The sequence below is a fragment of the Salvelinus fontinalis genome, chromosome 11 (genome assembly GCF_029448725.1).
Source record: "Salvelinus fontinalis isolate EN_2023a chromosome 11, ASM2944872v1, whole genome shotgun sequence".
Classification (NCBI taxonomy): Eukaryota; Metazoa; Chordata; class Actinopteri; order Salmoniformes; family Salmonidae; genus Salvelinus; species Salvelinus fontinalis.
The window spans coordinates 6,380,947-6,401,707 of record NC_074675.1 but is presented as its reverse complement, the minus strand read 5'-3'; the positions used below and the strand labels follow the sequence as shown (position 1 = coordinate 6,401,707).

The window sequence follows — 20,761 nt, the reverse complement described above, 5'->3', positions numbered from 1 at the left end:
AGTTTGTTGTTGATTTAGTTTTTTGTTTCTTCTCACTTTTGTTTATTGTTTATTTCACTTGCTGTGGCAATGTAAACATATGTTTTCCATGTCAATAACACCCCATTAAAGAGAGAGAATTAAGAATTCATAAAGCACTTATTGTCTGCTCTTCTATCTGTTGTCTTGGCAGAACAAAGCATCTACTACAGGAATCCAGACTCCAGAGGTCCAGTCCAGAGCAAGTATAACTGATGTGAAATGGCTAGCTAGTTAGCGGGGTGCGCGCTAATAGCGTTTCAATCGGTGACGTCACTCGCTCTGAGACCTTGAAGTAGTTGTTCCCCTTGCAGAGCCGCGGCTTTGTGGAGCGATGGGTAACGATGCTTTGTGGGAGGCAGTTGTTGATGTGTGCAGAGGGTCCCTGGTTTGAGCCCAGGTAGGGGCGAGGAGAGGAACGGAAGCTATACTGTTACACAAGGAGGCGTGAGTGAACATGAAATCACATAACTAGCCATTTCTGGACAACTACGACCTCACCACACTACGTCCAAAATGGCCCTAGTGCTCTATGGGCCCTTGTCAAAAGTAGTGCACTATATAGGGAATAGAATGCTATTTGAGACGCAGCCCCACTGGGTCCCTAGGAATCCAGAGAAGGGCCAATTGTTAAGCAATGTCAATGCAACCCCCGCAAAACATCTGGAGCACATTTTGTAAAGAGGAAGATAGTAACGGAACAGACTTAAGCATATTCCCCATTCACAGGAAAAGGATGTACGAATGAAGGAGAAGGGATCGTACGTATTTTACAATATGTTTGAGATCAAATCACATTTTATTTGTCACATACACGTGTATAGTAGATGTTATTGCGAGTGTAGTGAAATGCTTGTGTTTCTAGCTCCAACAGTGCAGTAATATCTAACAAGTAATATCTAACAATATACACAATCTAAATTAAAGGACTGGAATTAAGAATATATAAATATTTGGATGAGCAATGTCAGAGCAGCATAGACTAAGATACAGTAGAATAGGACAGAATAAGATGCTGGAATAGAACGGTTCCCTTCTGGGTAACAGATTAGTTCAACAACTACATAACTGAGCACATACAGTAGGTCCTGTTGTTTCCTGTGAGGTCTTGATTGTCAACATGACACTCAACACTGAAGAGGGTCTTGTTTTGAAAACATCCTTCCTAATTCCCTTTAGTAATCACTGAAATAACACATCTACGGTAAATTGTCTGAGGCTATCACCACTCCACTTATGATATCACTGGTTACTCCAAGCCAAGGAATGGAGGATGGAAGGAAGCGTGGATTGTGTAGTAGTTGGAAATGTCCCAAGTGTTTACCCGTGACAGGTCCCGCAGTACTAACTGTCACCACTAGAGGAGGTGTATTTGACGGTGACGGCTGTGTTTGGTGCTGTGTTTACATCTGCGTGCTGTTGACGTGGAAGAGACACAGAAGAAAGATGGCGGCGCCCTCTGCAGAGCAGCAGAACGGCCAAAGTGATGAATCTGATCTACAAAGCCCCATATCGACAAATGATGAAGACTCCGAAACAGGATCGGGGGATGGAGCACTCCCCGACTACGTTGTCGACTTGATAGAGAAAGAAATCGGAGTGGATCTGAAGTCGCTGAAGAAAGTTAGCGCGCTCCTGGAGAAACTGACAGCGGAAAACAAGTTGCTGGAGGAGCAGGTAGCTAGAAAGCGCGTTGTTAACTTCATGATGCACACTCAAATCAGCGTTCAATGCTGTATCAATTATTGCATGAAAAATAATAGAATCGTTAATAATGCGAATATTATTCTGCCCCTTGACTGCAGCTAGTTAATGTAAGTAATACAAACATGATCTATCCAACTAGCTAACCTTTGCTAGCTAGTTTAAGGGCGTGCATTTCCCTTGCTGACAGGTCTTCCTCCACCCACCTTCTCAGGTTCTGACGGTGTCCAGTTCGGTGCCGCTGCGGGTGTCAGCAGCGCTGTCTGCAGCCGAGGAGTCCCGTGTGTCTCTGGAAGGTTTGCTACAGCAGGAGAGGGTCCTGTCCAACACCCTGATACAGCACCTGCAGGGCGCCCAGCCCTGGGCAGACAGCCTGGGACGGCCCCTGGAACAGCTGGACAACATAGAGAAACACATGAAATACCTGCAGTGTCTGTCACGCATTGAAGAACTCAGGTGAGCAACAGTATTATTATTTTCTTCTTCTTGTAGTTGGACAATATATTTTCATCTTGTAGTTGGACAATATATTTTCTTCTTGTAGTTGGACAATATATTTTCATCTTGCAGTTGGACAATATATTTTCTTCTTGCAGTTGGACAATATATTTTCTTCTTGTAGTTGGACAATATATTTTCATCTTGCAGTTGGACAATATATTTTATTCTTGTAGTTGGACAATATATTTTCATCTTGCAGTTGGACAATATATTTTCTTCTTGTAGTTGGACAATATATTTTCATCTTGCAGTTGGACAATATATTTTCTTCTTGTAGTTGGACAATATATTTTCATCTTGCAGTTGGACAACATATTTTCATCTTGTAGTTGGACAATATATTTTACTCTTGCAGTTGGACAATATATTTTAATCTTGTAGTTGGACAATATATTTTCATCTTGCAGTTGGACAATATATTTTCATCTTGTAGTTGGACAATATATTTTACTCTTGCAGTTGGACAATATATTTTCATCTTGTAGTTGGACAATATATTTTCATCTTGCAGTTGGACAATATATTTTATTCTTGCAGTTGGACAATATATTTTCATCTTGCAGTTGGACAATATATTTTCTTCTTGCAGTTGGACAATATATTTTCATCTTGTAGTTGGACAATATATTTTCATCTTGCAGTTGGACAATATATTTTATTCTTGCAGTTGGACAATATATTTTCATCTTGCAGTTGGACAATATATTTTCTTCTTGTAGTTGGACAATATATTTTCATCTTGCAGTTGGACAATATATTTTCTTCTTGTAGTTGGACAATATATTTTCATCTTGCAGTTGGACAATATATTTTCATCTTGCAGTTGGACAATATATTTTCATCTTGTAGTTGGACAATATATTTTCATCTTGTAGTTGGACAATATATTTTCTTCTTGTAGTTGGACAATATATTTTCATCTTGCAGTTGGACAATATATTTTATTCTTGCAGTTGGACAATATATTTTCATCTTGTAGTTGGACAATATATTTTCATCTTGTAGTTGGACAATATATTTTATTCTTGCAGTTGGACAATATATTTTCATCTTGTAGTTGGACAATATATTTTCATCTTGTAGTTGGACAATATATTTTCTTCTTGTAGTTGGACAATATATTTTCATCTTGCAGTTGGACAATATATTTTATTCTTGCAGTTGGACAATATATTTTCATCTTGTAGTTGGACAATATATTTTCATCTTGTAGTTGGACAATATATTTTATTCTTGCAGTTGGACAATATATTTTCATCTTGTAGTTGGACAATATATTTTCATCTTGCAGTTGGACAATATATTTTCATCTTGTAGTTGGACAATATATTTTACTCTTGCAGTTGGACAATATATTTTATTCTTGCAGTTGGACAATATATTTTCATCTTGCAGTTGGACAATATATTTTCATCTTGCAGTTGGACAATATATTTTCATCTTGCAGTTGGACAATATATTTTCTTCTTGCAGTTGGACAATATATTTTCTTCTTGCAGTTGGACAATATATTTTCATCTTGTAGTTGGACAATATATTTTCATCTTGCAGTTGGACAATATATTTTCATCTTGCAGTTGGACAATATATTTTCATCTTGCAGTTGGACAATATATTTTCTTCTTGCAGTTGGACAATATATTTTCATCTTGCAGTTGGACAATATATTTTATTCTTGCAGTTGGACAATATATTTTCATCTTGCAGTTGGACAATATATTTTCATATTGTAGTTGGACAATATATTTTCATCTTGTAGTTGGACAATATATTTGACAGTATTCAAAGATAGGAACCTGATTGGAATACACACCCACAAAATGGTATCCTACTGTATGTTAAGGTGTTCTGCTAACTGTCGGTCTCTCCTCCCACAGTGACAGCATCCAGCAGTGTCTGATGACCAACAGTATATGGGAGGCAGTGGTGGCGGTGGGCAGCATGGCCAGTCTAGATGTGGGCCTAAAGCAGTCTGGCTGCTCTCATCTCCAGGCCTTCCTCAGAGAGACACTATGCTTCTGGCACAAGATCATTAAGGACAGACTGGCTGGGTATGTATGTATGAATGGGTCTGACGGGGTAGGCAGTGTGTTGTGTTAGCGTGCCGGGCCGGAGCAGAAGGACTGGAGATGGAGAACTCTGTGTTAATTATTAGGATCTCTATTTAGATCAGTGGTCAGCAACCCTGGTCCTGGAGAGCAACCGGCCATGCAGGCCTTTGTTCCAGCCTGGCACTAACCCATCTAATTCAGTCTAAATGATTAGTTGACCAGGTGTATTTGTGTTGGGCCAGAACAAGTAAGAGACACACAGTAGCTCTCCAGGACCGGGCTTGGTGATTCACAGTTATTATGATGATCCAAAGTCAAGCTACGTCAGACCTGAATGGGATTTTGAACTCCTCCTCTGTCTGGCAGTGATTTTGAGGAGTTGCTGATCCAGCTCCACTGGCCGTTCATCTCTCCTCCCACCCAGTCTCTCTCCCCCCCTGCCAACGCTCAGGAGCTCCACAGCCAGCTGGAGCTACTGGTGGCCCAGCTCCTGTCTCTACAGACCTCGTATCCTTCACCCTAATATAGTGTTATCAGTGTCGAAGACATACACACTAGCATTATCGTCTGTTATACATACGCTGTTATAGACACTACTAGGTTATAGACACTACTAGGTTATAGACACTACTAGGTTATAGACAAGACTGGGTTATAGACAGGACTGGGTTATAGACAGGACTGGGTTATAGACAGGACTAGGTTATAAACACTACTAGGTTATAGACACTACTAGGTTATAGACAGGACTAGGTTATAGACACTACTAGGTTATAGACAGGACTGGGTTATAGACAGGACTGGGTTATAGACACTACTAGGTTATAGACAGGACTGGGTTATAGACAAGACTGGGTTATAGACAGGACTAGGTTATAGACACTACTAGGTTATAGACAGGACTGGGTTATAGACACTACTAGGTTATAGACAGGACTGGGTTATAGACACTACTGGGTTATAGACAGGACTGGGTTATAGACAGGACTGGGTTATAGACAGGACTAGGTTATAGACAGGACTGGGTTATAGACACTACTAGGTTATAGACAGGACTGGGTTATAGACAGGATTGGGTTATAGACACTACTAGGTTATAGACAGGACTGGGTTATAGACAGGACTGGGTTATAGACAGGACTGGGTTATAGACACTACTAGGTTATAGACAGGACTAGGTTATAGACAGGATTGGGTTATAGACAGGACTGGGTTATAGACAGGATTGGGTTATAGACACTACTGGGTTATAGACAGGACTGGGTTATAGACAGGACTGGGTTATAGACAGGACTGGGTTATAGACAGGACTAGGTTATAGACAGGACTGGGTTATAGACAGGACTGGGTTATAGACAGGACTGGGTTATAGACAGGACTGGGTTATAGACACTACTAGGTTATAGACACTACTAGGTTATAGACACTACTAGGTTATAGACACTACTAGGTTATAGACACTACTGGGTTATAGACACTACTAGGTTATAGACAGGACTAGGTTATAGACAGGACTGGGTTATAGACAGGACTGGGTTATAGACAGGACTGGGTTATAGACAGGACTAGGTTATAGACAGGACTGGGTTATAGACACTACTAGGTTATAGACAGGACTGGGTTATAGACAGGACTGGGTTATAGACAGGACTGGGTTATAGACAGGACTAGGTTATAGACAGGACTGGGTTATAGACAGGACTGGGTTATAGACAGGACTGGGTTATAGACAGGACTGGGTTATAGACAGGACTGGGTTATAGACACTACTAGGTTATAGACAGGACTGGGTTATAGACAGGACTAGGTTATAGACACTACTAGGTTATAGACACTACTAGGTTATAGACAGGACTGGGTTATAGACAGGACTGGGTTATAGACAGGACTAGGTTATAGACACTACTAGGTTATAGACACTACTAGGTTATAGACAGGACTGGGTTATAGACAGGACTGGGTTATAGACACTACTAGGTTATAGACAGGACTGGGTTATAGACACTACTAGGTTATAGACAGGACTGGGTTATAGACACTACTAGGTTATAGACAGGACTGGGTTATAGACAGGACTGGGTTATAGACAGGACTGGGTTATAGACAGGACTGGGTTATAGACACTACTGGGTTATAGACAGGACTGGGTTATAGACACTACTAGGTTATAGACACTACTAGGTTATAGACAGGACTGGGTTATAGACAGGACTGGGTTATAGACAGGACTGGGTTATAGACACTACTAGGTTATAGACACTACTAGGTTATAGACAGGACTAGGTTATAGACAGGACTAGGTTATAGACAGGACTAGGTTATAGACAGGACTGGGTTATAGACACTACTAGGTTATAGACAGGACTGGGTTATAGACACTACTAGGTTATAGACACTACTAGGTTATAGACACTACTAGGTTATAGACACTACTGGGTTATAGACACTACTAGGTTATAGACACTACTAGGTTATAGACAGGACTAGGTTATAGACAGGACTAGGTTATAGACAGGACTAGGTTATAGACAGGACTGGGTTATAGACACTACTAGGTTATAGACAGGACTGGGTTATAGACACTACTAGGTTATAGACACTACTAGGTTATAGACACTACTAGGTTATAGACACTACTGGGTTATAGACAGGACTAGGTTATAGACAGGACTGGGTTATAGACAGGACTGGGTTATAGACACGACTAGGTTATAGACACTACTAGGTTATAGACACTACTAGGTTATAGACACTACTGGGTTATAGACACTACTAGGTTATAGACAGGACTGGGTTATAGATACTACTAGGTTATTGACAGGACTGGGTTATAGACACTACTGGGTTATAGACAGGACTGGGTTATAGACAGGACTGGGTTATAGACAGGACTGGGTTATAGACATGACTGGGTTATAGACAGGACTGGGTTATAGACAGGACTGGGTTATAGACAGGACTAGGTTATAGACACTACTGGGTTATAGACAGGATTGGGTTATAGACACTACTAGGTTATAGACATGACTGGGTTATAGACATGACTGGGTTATAGACACTACTAGGTTATAGACACTACTAGGTTATAGACAGGACTGGGTTATAGACAGGACTGGGTTATAGACACTACTAGGTTATAGACAGGACTGGGTTATAGACAGGACTGGGTTATAGACATGACTGGGTTATAGACATGACTGGGTTATAGACATGACTGGGTTATAGACAGGACTGGGTTATAGACAGGACTAGGTTATAGACAGGACTGGGTTATAGACACTACTAGGTTATAGACAGGACTGGGTTATAGACACTACTAGGTTATAGACAGGACTGGGTTATAGACACTACTAGGTTATAGACAGGACTGGGTTATAGACACTACTAGGTTATAGACAGGACTGGGTTATAGACAGGACTGGGTTATAGACAGGACTGGGTTATAGACAGGACTGGGTTATAGACAGGACTGGGTTATAGACACTACTGGGTTATAGACAGGACTGGGTTATAGACAGGACTGGGTTATAGACACGACTGGGTTATAGACAGGACTGGGTTATAGACAGGACTGGGTTATAGACACTACTAGGTTATAGACAGGACTGGGTTATAGACAGGACTGGGTTATAGACAGGACTGGGTTATATACACTACTAGGTTATAGACAGGACTGGGTTATAGACAGGACTAGGTTATAGACAGGACTGGGTTATAGACACTACTAGGTTATAGACAGGACTGGGTTATAGACACTACTAGGTTATAGACAGGACTGGGTTATAGACACTACTAGGTTATAGACAGGACTGGGTTATAGACAGGACTGGGTTATAGACAGGACTGGGTTATAGACAGGACTGGGTTATAGACAGGACTGGGTTATAGACACTACTGGGTTATAGACAGGACTGGGTTATAGACAGGACTGGGTTATAGACAGGACTGGGTTATAGACAGGACTGGGTTATAGACAGGACTGGGTTATAGACACGACTGGGTTATAGACAGGACTGGGTTATAGACAGGACTGGGTTATAGACACTACTAGGTTATAGACAGGACTGGGTTATAGACAGGACTGGGTTATAGACAGGACTGGGTTATATACACTACTAGGTTATAGACAGGACTGGGTTATAGACAGGACTGGGTAATAGACACTACTAGGTTATAGACAGGACTGGGTTATAGACAGGACTGGGTTATAGACACTACTAGGTTATAGACAGGACTGGGTTATAGACACTACTAGGTTATAGACAGGACTGGGTTATAGACACTACTAGGTTATAGACAGGACTGGGTTATAGACAGGACTGGGTTATAGACACTACTAGGTTATAGACAGGACTGGGTTATAGACAGGACTGGGTTATAGACAGGACTGGGTTATAGACAGGACTGGGTTATAGACACTACTAGGTTATAGACAGGACTGGGTTATAGACAGGACTGGGTTATAGACAGGACTGGGTTATAGACAGAACTTGGTTATAGACACTACTAGGTTATAGACAGGACTGGGTTATAGACACTACTAGGTTATAGACAGGACTGGGTTATAGACAGGACTGGGTTATAGACAGGACTGGGTTATAGACACTACTAGGTTATAGACAGGAATAGGTTATAGACACTACTGGGTTATAGACAGGACTGGGTTATAGACAGGACTGGGTTATAGACAGGACTGGGTTATAGACACTACTAGGTTATAGACAGGACTGGGTTATAGACAGGACTGGGTTATAGACAGGACTGGGTTATATACACTACTAGGTTATAGACAGGACTGGGTTATAGACAGGACTGGGTTATAGACACTACTAGGTTATAGACAGGACTGGGTTATAGACAGGACTGGGTTATAGACACTACTAGGTTATAGACAGGACTGGGTTATAGACACTACTAGGTTATAGACAGGACTGGGTTATAGACACTACTAGGTTATAGACAGGACTGGGTTATAGACAGGACTGGGTTATAGACACTACTAGGTTATAGACAGGACTGGGTTATAGACAGGACTGGGTTATAGACAGGACTGGGTTATAGACAGGACTGGGTTATAGACACTACTAGGTTATAGACAGGACTGGGTTATAGACAGGACTGGGTTATAGACAGGACTGGGTTATAGACAGAACTTGGTTATAGACACTACTAGGTTATAGACAGGACTGGGTTATAGACACTACTAGGTTATAGACAGGACTGGGTTATAGACAGGACTGGGTTATAGACAGGACTGGGTTATAGACAGGACTGGGTTATAGACACTACTAGGTTATAGACAGGAATAGGTTATAGACACTACTGGGTTATAGACAGGACTGGGTTATAGACAGGACTGGGTTATAGACAGGACTGGGTTATAGACAGGACTGGGTTATAGACAGGACTGGGTTATAGACAGGACTGGTTTATAGACACTACTAGGTTATAGACACTACTAGGTTATAGACACGACTGGGTTATAGACACTACTAGGTTATAGACACTACTGGGTTATAGACAGGACTGGGTTATAGACAGGACTGGGTTATAGACACTACTAGGTTATAGACACTACTAGGTTATAGACAGGACTGGGTTATAGACACTACTAGGTTATAGACAGGACTGGGTTATAGACAGGACTGGGTTATAGACACTACTAGGTTATAGACAGGACTGGGTTATAGACACTACTAGGTTATAGACAGGACTGGGTTATAGACAGGACTGGGTTATAGACACTACTAGGTTATAGACACTACTAGGTTATAGACAGGACTGGGTTATAGACACTACTAGGTTATAGACAGGACTGGGTTATAGACAGGACTGGGTTATAGACACTACTAGGTTATAGACAGGACTGGGTTATAGACACTACTAGGTTATAGACAGGACTGGGTTATAGACAGGACTGGGTTATAGACACTACTAGGTTATAGACAGGACTGGGTTATAGACAGGACTGGGTTATAGACACTACTAGGTTATAGACAGGACTGGGTTATAGACAGGACTGGGTTATAGACACTACTAGGTTATAGACAGGACTGGGTTATAGACAGGACTGGGGTATAGACAGGACTCAGTTATAGACAGGACTAGGTTATAGACAGGACTGGGTTATAGACAGGACTGGGTTATAGACACTACTAGGTTATAGCCACTACTAGGTTATAGCCACTACTAGGTTATAGCCACTACTAGGTTATAGCCACTACTAGGTTATAGACATGACTGGGTTATAGACAGGACTGGGTTATAGACACTACTGGGTTATAGACAGGACTGGGTTATAGACACTACTAGGTTATATATACACTACTAGGTTATAGACAGGACTAGGTTATAGACAGGACTGGGTTATAGACAGGACTGGGTTATAGACACTACTAGGTTATAGACAGGACTGGGTTATAGACACTACTAGGTTATAGACAGGACTGGGTTATAGACAGGACTGGGTTGTAGACAGGACTGGGTTGTAGACAGGACTGGGTTATATACACTACTAGGTTATAGACAGGACTGGGTTATAGACAGGACTGGGTTATAGACAGGACTGGGTTATAGACAGGACTGGGTTATAGACAAGACTGGGTTATAGACAGGACTGGGTTATAGACAGGACTGGGTTATAGACACTACTAGGTTATAGACAGGACTGGGTTATAGACAGGACTGGGGTATAGACAGGACTCGGTTATAGACAGGACTAGGTTATAGACAGGACTGGGTTATAGACAGGACTGGGTTATAGACAGAACTGGGTTATAGACAGGACTGGGTTATAGACACTACTAGGTTATAGACAGGACTGGGTTATAGACACAGTGCATTATATACACTCTGCACACTTCTTCATACACTAGCTTCATTCTTCATACATTCCCAGTCACAGACATACTGTTCCCCACACACTTCCTAAGATATTGACTGATATTGATGTTATCGTTTTACATTGAGACATTGTACTGAGATGAATACCTGGCCAGTTTCTTTAACCTGTTTCTCAGTGATGATCTCATATCAGAGAAGCCACCCTCTGTGTCCCGTGTAGGGTTGCCCCCGATGACACCCCTGTCTCTTCCTGTCCAGATCATGCTGCTTCCTCTGAGCAAGAGGTTTCGATACCACTTCACTGGAAACCGTCAGACCAACTCACTCAACAAGGTTAGAGCAACACACACACACACACACACACACACACACACACACACACACACACACACACACACACACACACACACACACACACACACACACACACACACACACACACACACACACACACACACACACACACACACACACACACACACAGAGCATGTCTCAAACACACACAGACAGAGAGACTGTGACAATAACAAGAACCTCCATCTCTGTCTCCATGCAGCCTGAGTGGTTCCTGACCCAGGTCCTGATGTGGATGGGTAACAGCTCCAACTTCATGGAGGAGAAGATCCAGCCCATTCTGGACAGAAATGGAGCTAACGTCAACGCCAAGGTTAGAGGATCAGCCGCTAAATGATCATCTAGAATCCTGACTTCATGTGCCATTGAAGTATTTGTTCACCCCCAAGATTCAAAGCAGTCTGAAGTCAAGCTGAGTCCATTGCAGTCATCTGTCAATCGTAGCAGCTCTTGATGTCCACAGTCATATGAGAGGATATAAGCATATATATATTAATATAATAAAATATATTGGTTATAGCTATTGAAGTATCTCATGTCATCCCTCCCGTCCCCACCAGGTGGAGCTGTGTCGCGGTCTACTCACCCTGGCCCAGGAGAAGCTAGCGTCAGATGCTCCACGGCTGCTCTACGACGACACTCTCTTCTGCCACCTGGTGGATGAGATCCTGCAGTTCGAGAGGGAGCTGCGCACCAGCCACTCCTACCCCAGCACCCTGCCCGGAGTGCTGCATGTACTGCTGGAGGAGGTCGTGCTGCAGAAGTGGCTCACTGTGGAGAGGAAGAGTGAGTGAGAGAGAGGCAGCAGTGGAGCATCTCTCATCGTTCCCTACTCTTTCCCCTTGGCCCTAACCCTCCAATTTCCACAGATCTGAAGGGGCTGGATAGGTATAAGCGGTGTACTGGCAGAGCTTCCGCCATATTGTTTCTACCTTACAGATCTGCAAACATTGAAGGGTTTGGGTGAAGGGAAGGGGTAGGAAGCCATTTGGGACTGACAAAGAGATTGATTTTATGTGGGATTTTACTCTGTTAGACTCCGTTTATGTCAGTGTATGTGATTTAGTGAATGTGTGATGTGTGCTCATCCCAACTGTGTGTCTCTCTGTAGTGGCGATAGAGAAGGTGGATGCCATGCTGTCTGCTGAGGGGGCTTGGAGCTCCCAGTACAAAGACATCAGTGACATGGACGAACTCAAGGCTCCAGACTGCGCTGAGACCTTCATGACCTTACTGCTGGTCATCACTGGTAGGATTATTAACTACTTTATCACTTTATCTCTCTGTCTCTCTCTCTCTCTCGTCTCTCTCTCGCTCTCTCTCTCGTCTCTCTCTCTCTCTCTCTCTCTGTCTGTCTCTCTCTGTCTGTCTTGGTGGTGGTCACCGCTCATCCCTCTGTTTGTCGTAGAGGAACGACCTGCTGTAGACTTACTGCTCTCTATCTCTCTGCTTTCCCTTCCCCCCCCCCCCCCCCCCCCCCCCACCCCCCTCTATCCTCCTCCCCCTGCTCCTCTCTCTCCCCCTCAATCTCTAATGCTCCCCCTCCCAGACCGCTACCGTGCCCTCCCCTGCCCTCGTGCCCAGCTGCGTTTCCTGGCGCTACAGAGAGAGCTGGTGGACGACTTCCGTATCCGCCTCACCCAGGTGATGAAGGAAGAGTCCCGTAACCCGCTGGGCCCTAGATACTGTGCTATTCTCAACGCTGCCAACTACATCTCCACCGTGCTGGGGGACTGGGGAGACAACGTGGTACGTGGCCCCTCGGAGTCATCACACTGTTGCTATACATACTGTTGCATTGGCAGCAGCTAATGTGGATCCATAACAAATACAAAAATACTTCTCCACATACTGCCCGCCTGTCTGTCTGCCTGTCTGTCAGTCTGTCTGACTGTACATGTGTTGTCAGTTCAGAAGGAGTATGCACATCCAATAATTCTCCAGGTTAAGGGGACAGAAAAAAACACATCACACCTTCACTCTGCTGTATGGTCCCTCCTTTTGCTGCACCGCTCCAGAGGTCTTCTTCAAGGCTGTTCAATTGTCTTTGCTCTCTCCTCCTCTCTTCTTCCTCAGTTCTTCCTGCAGCTGCAGCAGTCAGCTGTGGCCCTGGGGGAGGAGGAGCTGTTGGGGCCGCTGGGGGTCACTGAGTCCGGCCGTCTGGCCTCTCTGGAGGGGTCTCTGTTTGAGGGGCTCCTGGGGCTGCTGGAGAGGCTGAGAGGAGACATGCTGGGCAGGTTACTGGAGGCTGTCATGAGGGATGTACAGAAGAAGGCCCAGCCCTACTGCAGGGACAGGTCAGTGGAGACACTCTTCACTTAGAGGAAGGGTTCTTTCTGTTGAATCTAGTTCCTCTCAAGATGTAGTCCTATTTTTGGAGTTTTAAACACTAGGCACCCACTGTCGCCTTGCTTTGCTTGGTGTTTAGGCCCAGGCTGATTGTAAGCACTTTGTGACAAATGTCTTTGTCCTGTAACACGCCTGGACAGTGGGAATGAAATGTGAGTTCTTGAAAGAATCTGGTAGAGCTCAGATCATCACCTACAGCCACCATATATATACCCAATTGAACAACAAAATGTTGGAGTGAACAAAATGTTAAAAAGTAGAATGACACTAACGTGTATCCTTCTTCTCCCAGGTGGTTGTCTCTGCCGTCCCAGTGTGACCAGGCCACCATGTCCCTGTCCAGTTTAGCCTGTCCTCTGATGCTCTGTCTCAGGGACCACCTGCTCCAGCTGCAGCAGATGCTGTGTCTGCCTCTCTTCCAGATGGGCTGGCAGGACCTGGCTGAGAGGCTGGACCTCTTCCTCTACCAGAATGTGAGTCACACTGCTGGCCTGCTACAATTGGAATTAATCAGATAGTTGACTTAATTAAATATTTGAACTTTTAGTGATTTTGCAGATACTACTGTCTGGAGTGACTTAAAAGAAGGTAATTAGATTGTCACACATCATTAGACACATCTGTTCTCAAATACATGAAAACTACAATGGCTACTGACTAATTGTAATGATAAAATACAGATTTAAGAAATAGGATGAAGCAGTAGAGAATGTATTTTGGGGGGTAAATCACATCTCTATTAACTTCTGGAGCTGCTACCTGTCTCCCTCAGGTGATTCTGTATAACCACTTCAACGAGGGGGGTGCAGCCCAGCTCCAATTCGACATGACAAGAAACCTCTTCCCTCTGTTTGGACACTACTGCAAGAGGCCTGAGAACTTCTTCAAACAGTGAGTGGGCCATTTCATACAATGGCAATTCTGCTGACAATATCACCTGGAAACATTGTCCACTGTACCATAATCTTTAGAAGAGACCTACAGTTTGTTTGTAGTTCCTTTAGGTTATTAAATGTCCTGCACAGGGGTTGAATTCCTTGTCAAATAATTTCTAGGTAAAAACGATTTGTCATGTCTCCCTCTCTCAGTGTGAAGGAGGCCTGCATCATCCTGTGTCTGAATGTGGGCTCAGCTCTTCTTCTACGAGACGTCCTGAGGCAGGCTGAGGAGGAACCAGGGACCCCGGAGGGCAAGCAGCCCAGCCCTGTGTCAGCCCTCAACGAGCTGGGGGTCTACCGCCTGGCCCCCTGCGACGTCCTCATCCTGCTCAACCTCAGGGCCTCCTGGCCGGGAAAGTGAGGGGAGATAGGAGGAGGAACAGTAGCCTGGTCCCACATGTGTTTTTGACAACTCCTATGGTCTTTGTGATGCCGATTGGACATAGGAGTTGAGCAAGGCAGCGCTAACAGATCTGTGACCAGGCTAGGACGGGCTTCAGCTGGCAAAGAACAACCACTACCAATGAACTACACCGTATCCCAGAAACCTGGAATAGACCGCTCTCATTCCTGAATAGTCCTGTCCTATCCCGTTTAATCCCAGTTTTGTTTACTTTTTCGATCCTCTGTCTACAAGCTCAGCACTTGTTCCATATCAACTCACCACTCCTGGCCTAGACGCAGGAGAGAGACCTCGACTGGAGACTGATGGATGTGTTTACATCAACTGCTCATGTAGATGACATTATTTGTCTATTGACTGACAGCCCAGACTTCAGTCTTCTGGTGGAGGAGATCTAGTAGTACCACCACGTTACATGGTGTGGATGGGTATTTCAGGAGGTCCTCTTCTCACTTCCTGACAGGGACTGTTGTCTTTAACCAGACGAGCAATAGGAGACCTTAACACTGCTGTTTTAAGCAGTCCAGTGCATTTGATAACAACAACAGCCCTGTCTGTCACATTAGCTTATTTAATGTCATATACATTTGTAAAGAAGTGAGAAATAAAAACGTTTAAATCCCGGAAATGTAATTTATGTCAGTAACTGCCTTTTTGACAACAAATCATGTACGTTCATGCTAATGTATTTCAGAGTAAAAGATTCTGATGAAGTCACTCCAGTGAGATAAGTGGGCCTCAGCAGCCTGCCTAGGTACAGTATGCCATAGAAACAGAAGCAGTGTTGGAGACACTGAGGTATAATGAGCGCTAGAGACGGCATCTATATGTCCGACTGTTTAAGGTAATCTACTGACATTCATGACCAGGTTTCATCCGGTTTATACGGACCAACATCACATGTGCACTAGCACTTAGTGCGCAAAGGAAGTAGATATTACGTCATCTGAAAAAACAGCAGACATTGGATGAATATTAACATGTTAATGGACTTGTTTGATATTGCTGGTGACTGCTGACTGACTGATCTACAAATCACCTTGCATCATAAATAACGACTCATTATTTGTAGATCAGTCAGTCACAATTGACCTGTGATACATCACGTGTTGATGCTCTGCAACAGAACTGTCTTCCACTGTGAGCACTGGGGGGAAATAATTCAAAAAATGAAATGGTTGTTTTGTGCACAAAGGTTATGACTAAAGTGTTTTATTAGGAATTTTCTAATCTGACTTTTTTTCTGTGGCCGTCTATGGAAATGGGCTTTCTGGGCCGGGTGTCAGTTAAACTGCAGTGCCGAAGCAAAACTGTAGGAGCAGTTGAAACAATGCTTCAAGACCAGAACCCTGGTCCCTTTAGCTGGAGAACATCAAATCCATGATGCATTGTGGGTAAATGGTGACTGACTGATCTCCAAATAATAATCAGTAGTTAAATATGATCCAAGATCGAACAAGCCCATTATCTCTAGAAAGGGCCGTCTGGTAAACTCATGGATCGGTAGGGCGACACCACTGAGGTATAAAGAACGGCGCGACACTCATTTTCTGTTAATTCGGCGCCATCTTCTGGACACCAAAATCATTAGTGGTCTGCAATCATCTAGTCTGGTCTGATGCTGTTTCCGGTTTGTGCCTGCACGCCGATTTTGTGATCTACGGTGGAGCTACGTTTGTGTTTTCCAAATAAACCCGGCGGATTTGAACGAGTCTTTTGTTGTCACCATGTCCACTGCCCTCGAGAGCTACATCAACCGTATCCTTTGAACTAAATTATTTCTGGTACAGTCACTGAATGGGACTTTTGCTGATGAATCGCGTGATTATTGATGCGTGGGTGCTTTGGCCTGCTAGATTGAGCTTTGCTAGCAATAGCATCACATATGGGTTTTTAGTAGAATGACATGTAACTGTGCGCTAGTTAGATAAAATATAATAGAAATGATTTTGGAAGCCAAACATAGGTACATGTTCATCCAAATGTGTTATTTAAGCAATACGGCCCGAGGAGGTGTGGTATATGGCCAATATACCACGGCTATGGGCTGTTCTTTAGCACGACTCAAAGCTGAGTGCCTGAATACAGCCCTTGGCTGTGGTATATTGGCAATATACCACAAACCCCCGAGGTGCCTTTTTGCTATTATAAACTGTTTACAAATGTAATTAGAGCAGTAAAAATACATGTTTTGTCATACCTGTGGTATACTGTCTGATATACAACGGCTTTCAGCCAATCAGCATTCAGGGCTTGAACCACCAAGTTTATAATAACAAGCTAACTATGGATTTGTCGTGCAAGCTCAACAGTACTGCTGCATGTGCAGATTCTCATGAAATAGCAGCCTGGTCTCATATGCCTCGATTGGGGCGGCAGGTAGCCTGGTGGTTAGAGCGTTGGACTAGAAAGGTTGCAAGATCGAATCCCCGAAAGGTAAATACCTGTCGTTCTGCCCCTGAACAAGGCAATTAACCCACTGTTCCTAGGCCGTCTTTGAAATAAGAATTTGTGCTTAACTGACTTGCCTAGTTCAATGAATGTAAAATAAAATGCTCAATGGGTGACATGTCTGAGTATGGAGGCCATTTTCAGCTACCAGGAGTTGTGTACAGGCCCTTGCGACATGGGGCCGTGCATTATCATGCGAAAACAGATGAATGGCACGACAATGGGCCTCAGGATTTTGTCGCGGTATCTCTATGCATTCAAATTGCCATCGATAAAATGCAGTTGTGTTCGTTGGCCGTAGCTAATGTCTGCCCATACCATAACCCCACCATGGGACCCTCTGTTCACAACGTTGACATCAGCAAACCACTCACCCACACAATGCCATACACATGGTCTGTGGTAAGAAGTACTGCCAAATTTTCTAAAATGACATTATGGTAGAGAAATTAACATTCAATTCTCTGGGAACAGCCCTGGTGGAGATTCCTGCAGTCAGCATGCCAATTGCACACTCCCTCAAAACTTGAGAAATCTGTGGCATTGTGACAAAATTGCACATTTTGGTGACCTTTTAGGGGCGCCTGTGTAATGATTGTGCTGTTTTATCAGCTTCTTGATATGCCTATCCTGTAAAGTGGATGAATTCTCTTGACTAAAGAGAGATGCTCACTAACAGGAATGTAAACAAATTTGTGCAAAACATTTGAGGGAAATACGCTTTTTGTGTGTATGGAACATTTCTGGGATCTTTTATTTCAGCTCGTAAAACATGGGACCAACACTTTACATGTGTTTTTGTTCAGTGTATGTACTACACAGAATGCACTGCAACTGCCTCTGCAACGCAATGTTGCAAGGCAAGCGCAGCGTTTAATTGGAAATGAATGCACCAAAACGCATTGAAGCTGTCGGTCTGATCGAGGTGATAGACTAGACGTAGTATAGTAAGCGTAAATCCTGGGCACTCAAATGAGTATATATGTTACGTTTAGTATGGTTACATAAGATAGAACGTTACTCAATAAGTAAAAACTAAAGTAGGGTGGTTGGTCGGGCGTATAACGCGAACGTCTAGCAACCCAAAAGTTGTAAGAATCTCATCACGGACAACTTAAACATTTTAGCTAATTTGGCAACTACTTAGTCTTTTTTTTAGCTAATTTGCATGTTAGCCACAACAAATTGGAATTAGTATCGTATCATACTTTTTAAAATGTTAATTTAACCTTTATTTAGCTAGGCAAATCAGTTAAGAACAAATTCTTATTTTCAATGACGGTCTAGGAACAGTGGGTTAACTGCCTTGTTCAGGAACAGAACGACAGATGTTTACCTTGTCACCTCGGTGATTCAATCTTGCAACCTTTTGGTTAATAGTCCAACGCTCTAACCACTAGGCAACCTGCCACCCATGGATGGAAGAAGGACATTCACAAATGAATTACATACCATACGAAATGTAATTTATACAAATTGAGTGTGACGGATTTACATTTACTAAGTTACGTCTACCCTGAGACCAGGTTGGAAATAGTGTTCCAAATGTCTTCCTTAGCTGTTGTGTTCCAGGTACAGTGGCCATCGTTACATCTGACGGACGGATGATAGTGGTATGTCTCTAGCTACTTCACTGCCGTACTTGGCTCCAGATCTGTGCGTCTGTATGTGTCTGAATGGTTTTGACTGGACCATAAACCTGATTTTGTGCGTCTACTGTTTTGATTGGACCGTTGATCTGACTGTGTGTACTGTTTTGATTGGACCGTTGATCTGACTGTGTGTACTGTTTTGATTGGACCGTTGATCTGACTGTGTGTACTGTTTTGATTGGACCGTTGATCTGACTGTGTGTACTGTTTTGATTGGACCGTTGATCTGACTGTGTGTGTACTGTTTTGATTGGACCGTTGATCTGACTGTGTGTGTACTGTTTTGATTGGACCGTTGATCTGACTGTGTGTGTACTGTTTTGATTGGACCGTTGATCTGACTGTGTGTGTACTGTTTTGATTGGACCGTTGATCTGATTGTGTGTGTACTGTTTTGATTGGACCGTTGATCTGACTGTGTGTGTTCAGGGCACCCTGAAGGGCTTTGACCAGACCATCAACCTGATTCTGGATGAGAGTCATGAGCGTGTGTTCAGTTCCTCTCAGGGCGTGGAGCAGGTGGTCCTGGGACTATACATCGTCAGAGGAGACAACGTGTAAGTATCATGTCGACCTCTGGCGGAACTCTCACCTTTCACCCAAACGACCCCTTATGACCTCTCCCTCTCACTGCGCCCGTTCACTTCCCATCAAGGACTTGGATTGGTGAAGAGACTGAGTGTCGACAACATTTCTGAAACCGTGAGGGGAATGAACACTTTAACTGGCCACTGTGGATAGGGAGGGGGGGGGCAGACTTCAACACACAGTAGTACACCCAGGCCCAACTGCTCTCCTGTGTTTTGCAGAGCTGTTATTGGGGAGATTGACGAGGACACAGATTCTTCGCTGGACCTGGGGAACATCCGCGCGGAACCCCTTAACTCTATAGTCCACTGACCTCTCACGCTGACCCCTCAACTCTGGTGTGCTGACCCCTACACCTGAGTGATTGTGTGTGAAAGAGAAAGATAGAAATAGAGTAGTGTTTCAATTTTCACCACCTACTCAGCAATTACTGATGTCCCTGTCTGAAGAGCACAGTTTATCTTCCCCCATGAAGGACCCAGGGGACTAATAATAGGATGTTGATGAATTTGTGGTGGTATTTTTTAATAAAGTGTGTTTTGTTTAACATGAAGTGTGTGTTGTTACTCCACAACAACAGTGAGAGGGAGTAAAGGGCTATTATAAACTGGGTGGTTTGAGTCCTGAATGCTGATTGGCTGACAGCCGTGGTATATCAGATATACCATGGGTATGACAAAACATTTATTTTTACTACTCTAATTACGTTGGTAACCAGTTTATAATCGCAATTGCGTCGTGTGTAAGAACAGCCCTTAGCCGTTGTATATTGGACATATACCACACCCCCTCGTGCCTTATTGCTTAAATATACAGTACCTTCAGAAAACATTCATTCATACCTCTTGACTTATTCTACATTTTGTGTTACAGCCTGAATTCTAAATGGGTTAAATATGTTTTTTTTCT

The 20,761-nt window shown here is 43.4% G+C and overlaps 2 protein-coding genes across 2 annotated transcripts; both read left to right on the top strand.

Annotated features, from left to right (window-relative positions):
- Positions 1–1,269: 1,269 nt before the first annotated feature.
- rint1 (RAD50 interactor 1) lies at positions 1,270–15,794 on the top strand. The gene is made up of 13 exons (XM_055937253.1): positions 1,270–1,695; positions 1,937–2,178; positions 4,101–4,274; positions 4,641–4,781; positions 11,294–11,450; positions 11,674–11,784; positions 12,032–12,257; positions 12,583–12,720; positions 13,021–13,220; positions 13,548–13,768; positions 14,113–14,293; positions 14,593–14,711; positions 14,909–15,794. Exons 1-13 carry the CDS (start codon positions 1,285–1,287, stop codon positions 15,117–15,119), a joined length of 2,532 nt encoding a protein of 843 aa, XP_055793228.1. The 5' UTR covers positions 1,270–1,284; the 3' UTR covers positions 15,120–15,794.
- A 943-nt stretch (positions 15,795–16,737) lies between these two features.
- Positions 16,738–20,399, top strand: lsm8 (LSM8 homolog, U6 small nuclear RNA associated). Its single transcript, XM_055937257.1, has 4 exons — positions 16,738–16,919; positions 19,185–19,225; positions 19,694–19,821; positions 20,074–20,399. Exons 1-4 carry the CDS (start codon positions 16,889–16,891, stop codon positions 20,162–20,164), a joined length of 291 nt encoding a protein of 96 aa, XP_055793232.1. The 5' UTR covers positions 16,738–16,888; the 3' UTR covers positions 20,165–20,399.
- Positions 20,400–20,761: the final 362 nt, after the last annotated feature.

Excerpts from the sequence above, each read along its gene's own strand:
- rint1 (XM_055937253.1), top strand. The coding sequence starts at position 1,285 with ATGGAGGATGGAAGGAAGCGTGGATTGTGTAGTAGTTGGAAATGTCCC. Across the intron at positions 14,294-14,592 it reads ACCTCTTCCTCTACCAGAAT|GTGATTCTGTATAACCACTT; the intron begins GTGAGTCACACT and ends TGTCTCCCTCAG. Across the intron at positions 14,712-14,908 it reads CCTGAGAACTTCTTCAAACA|TGTGAAGGAGGCCTGCATCA; the intron begins GTGAGTGGGCCA and ends TCCCTCTCTCAG.
- lsm8 (XM_055937257.1), top strand. The coding sequence starts at position 16,889 with ATGTCCACTGCCCTCGAGAGCTACATCAACC. Across the intron at positions 16,920-19,184 it reads CCTCGAGAGCTACATCAACC|GTACAGTGGCCATCGTTACA; the intron begins GTATCCTTTGAA and ends GTTGTGTTCCAG. Across the intron at positions 19,822-20,073 it reads ATCGTCAGAGGAGACAACGT|AGCTGTTATTGGGGAGATTG; the intron begins GTAAGTATCATG and ends TGTGTTTTGCAG.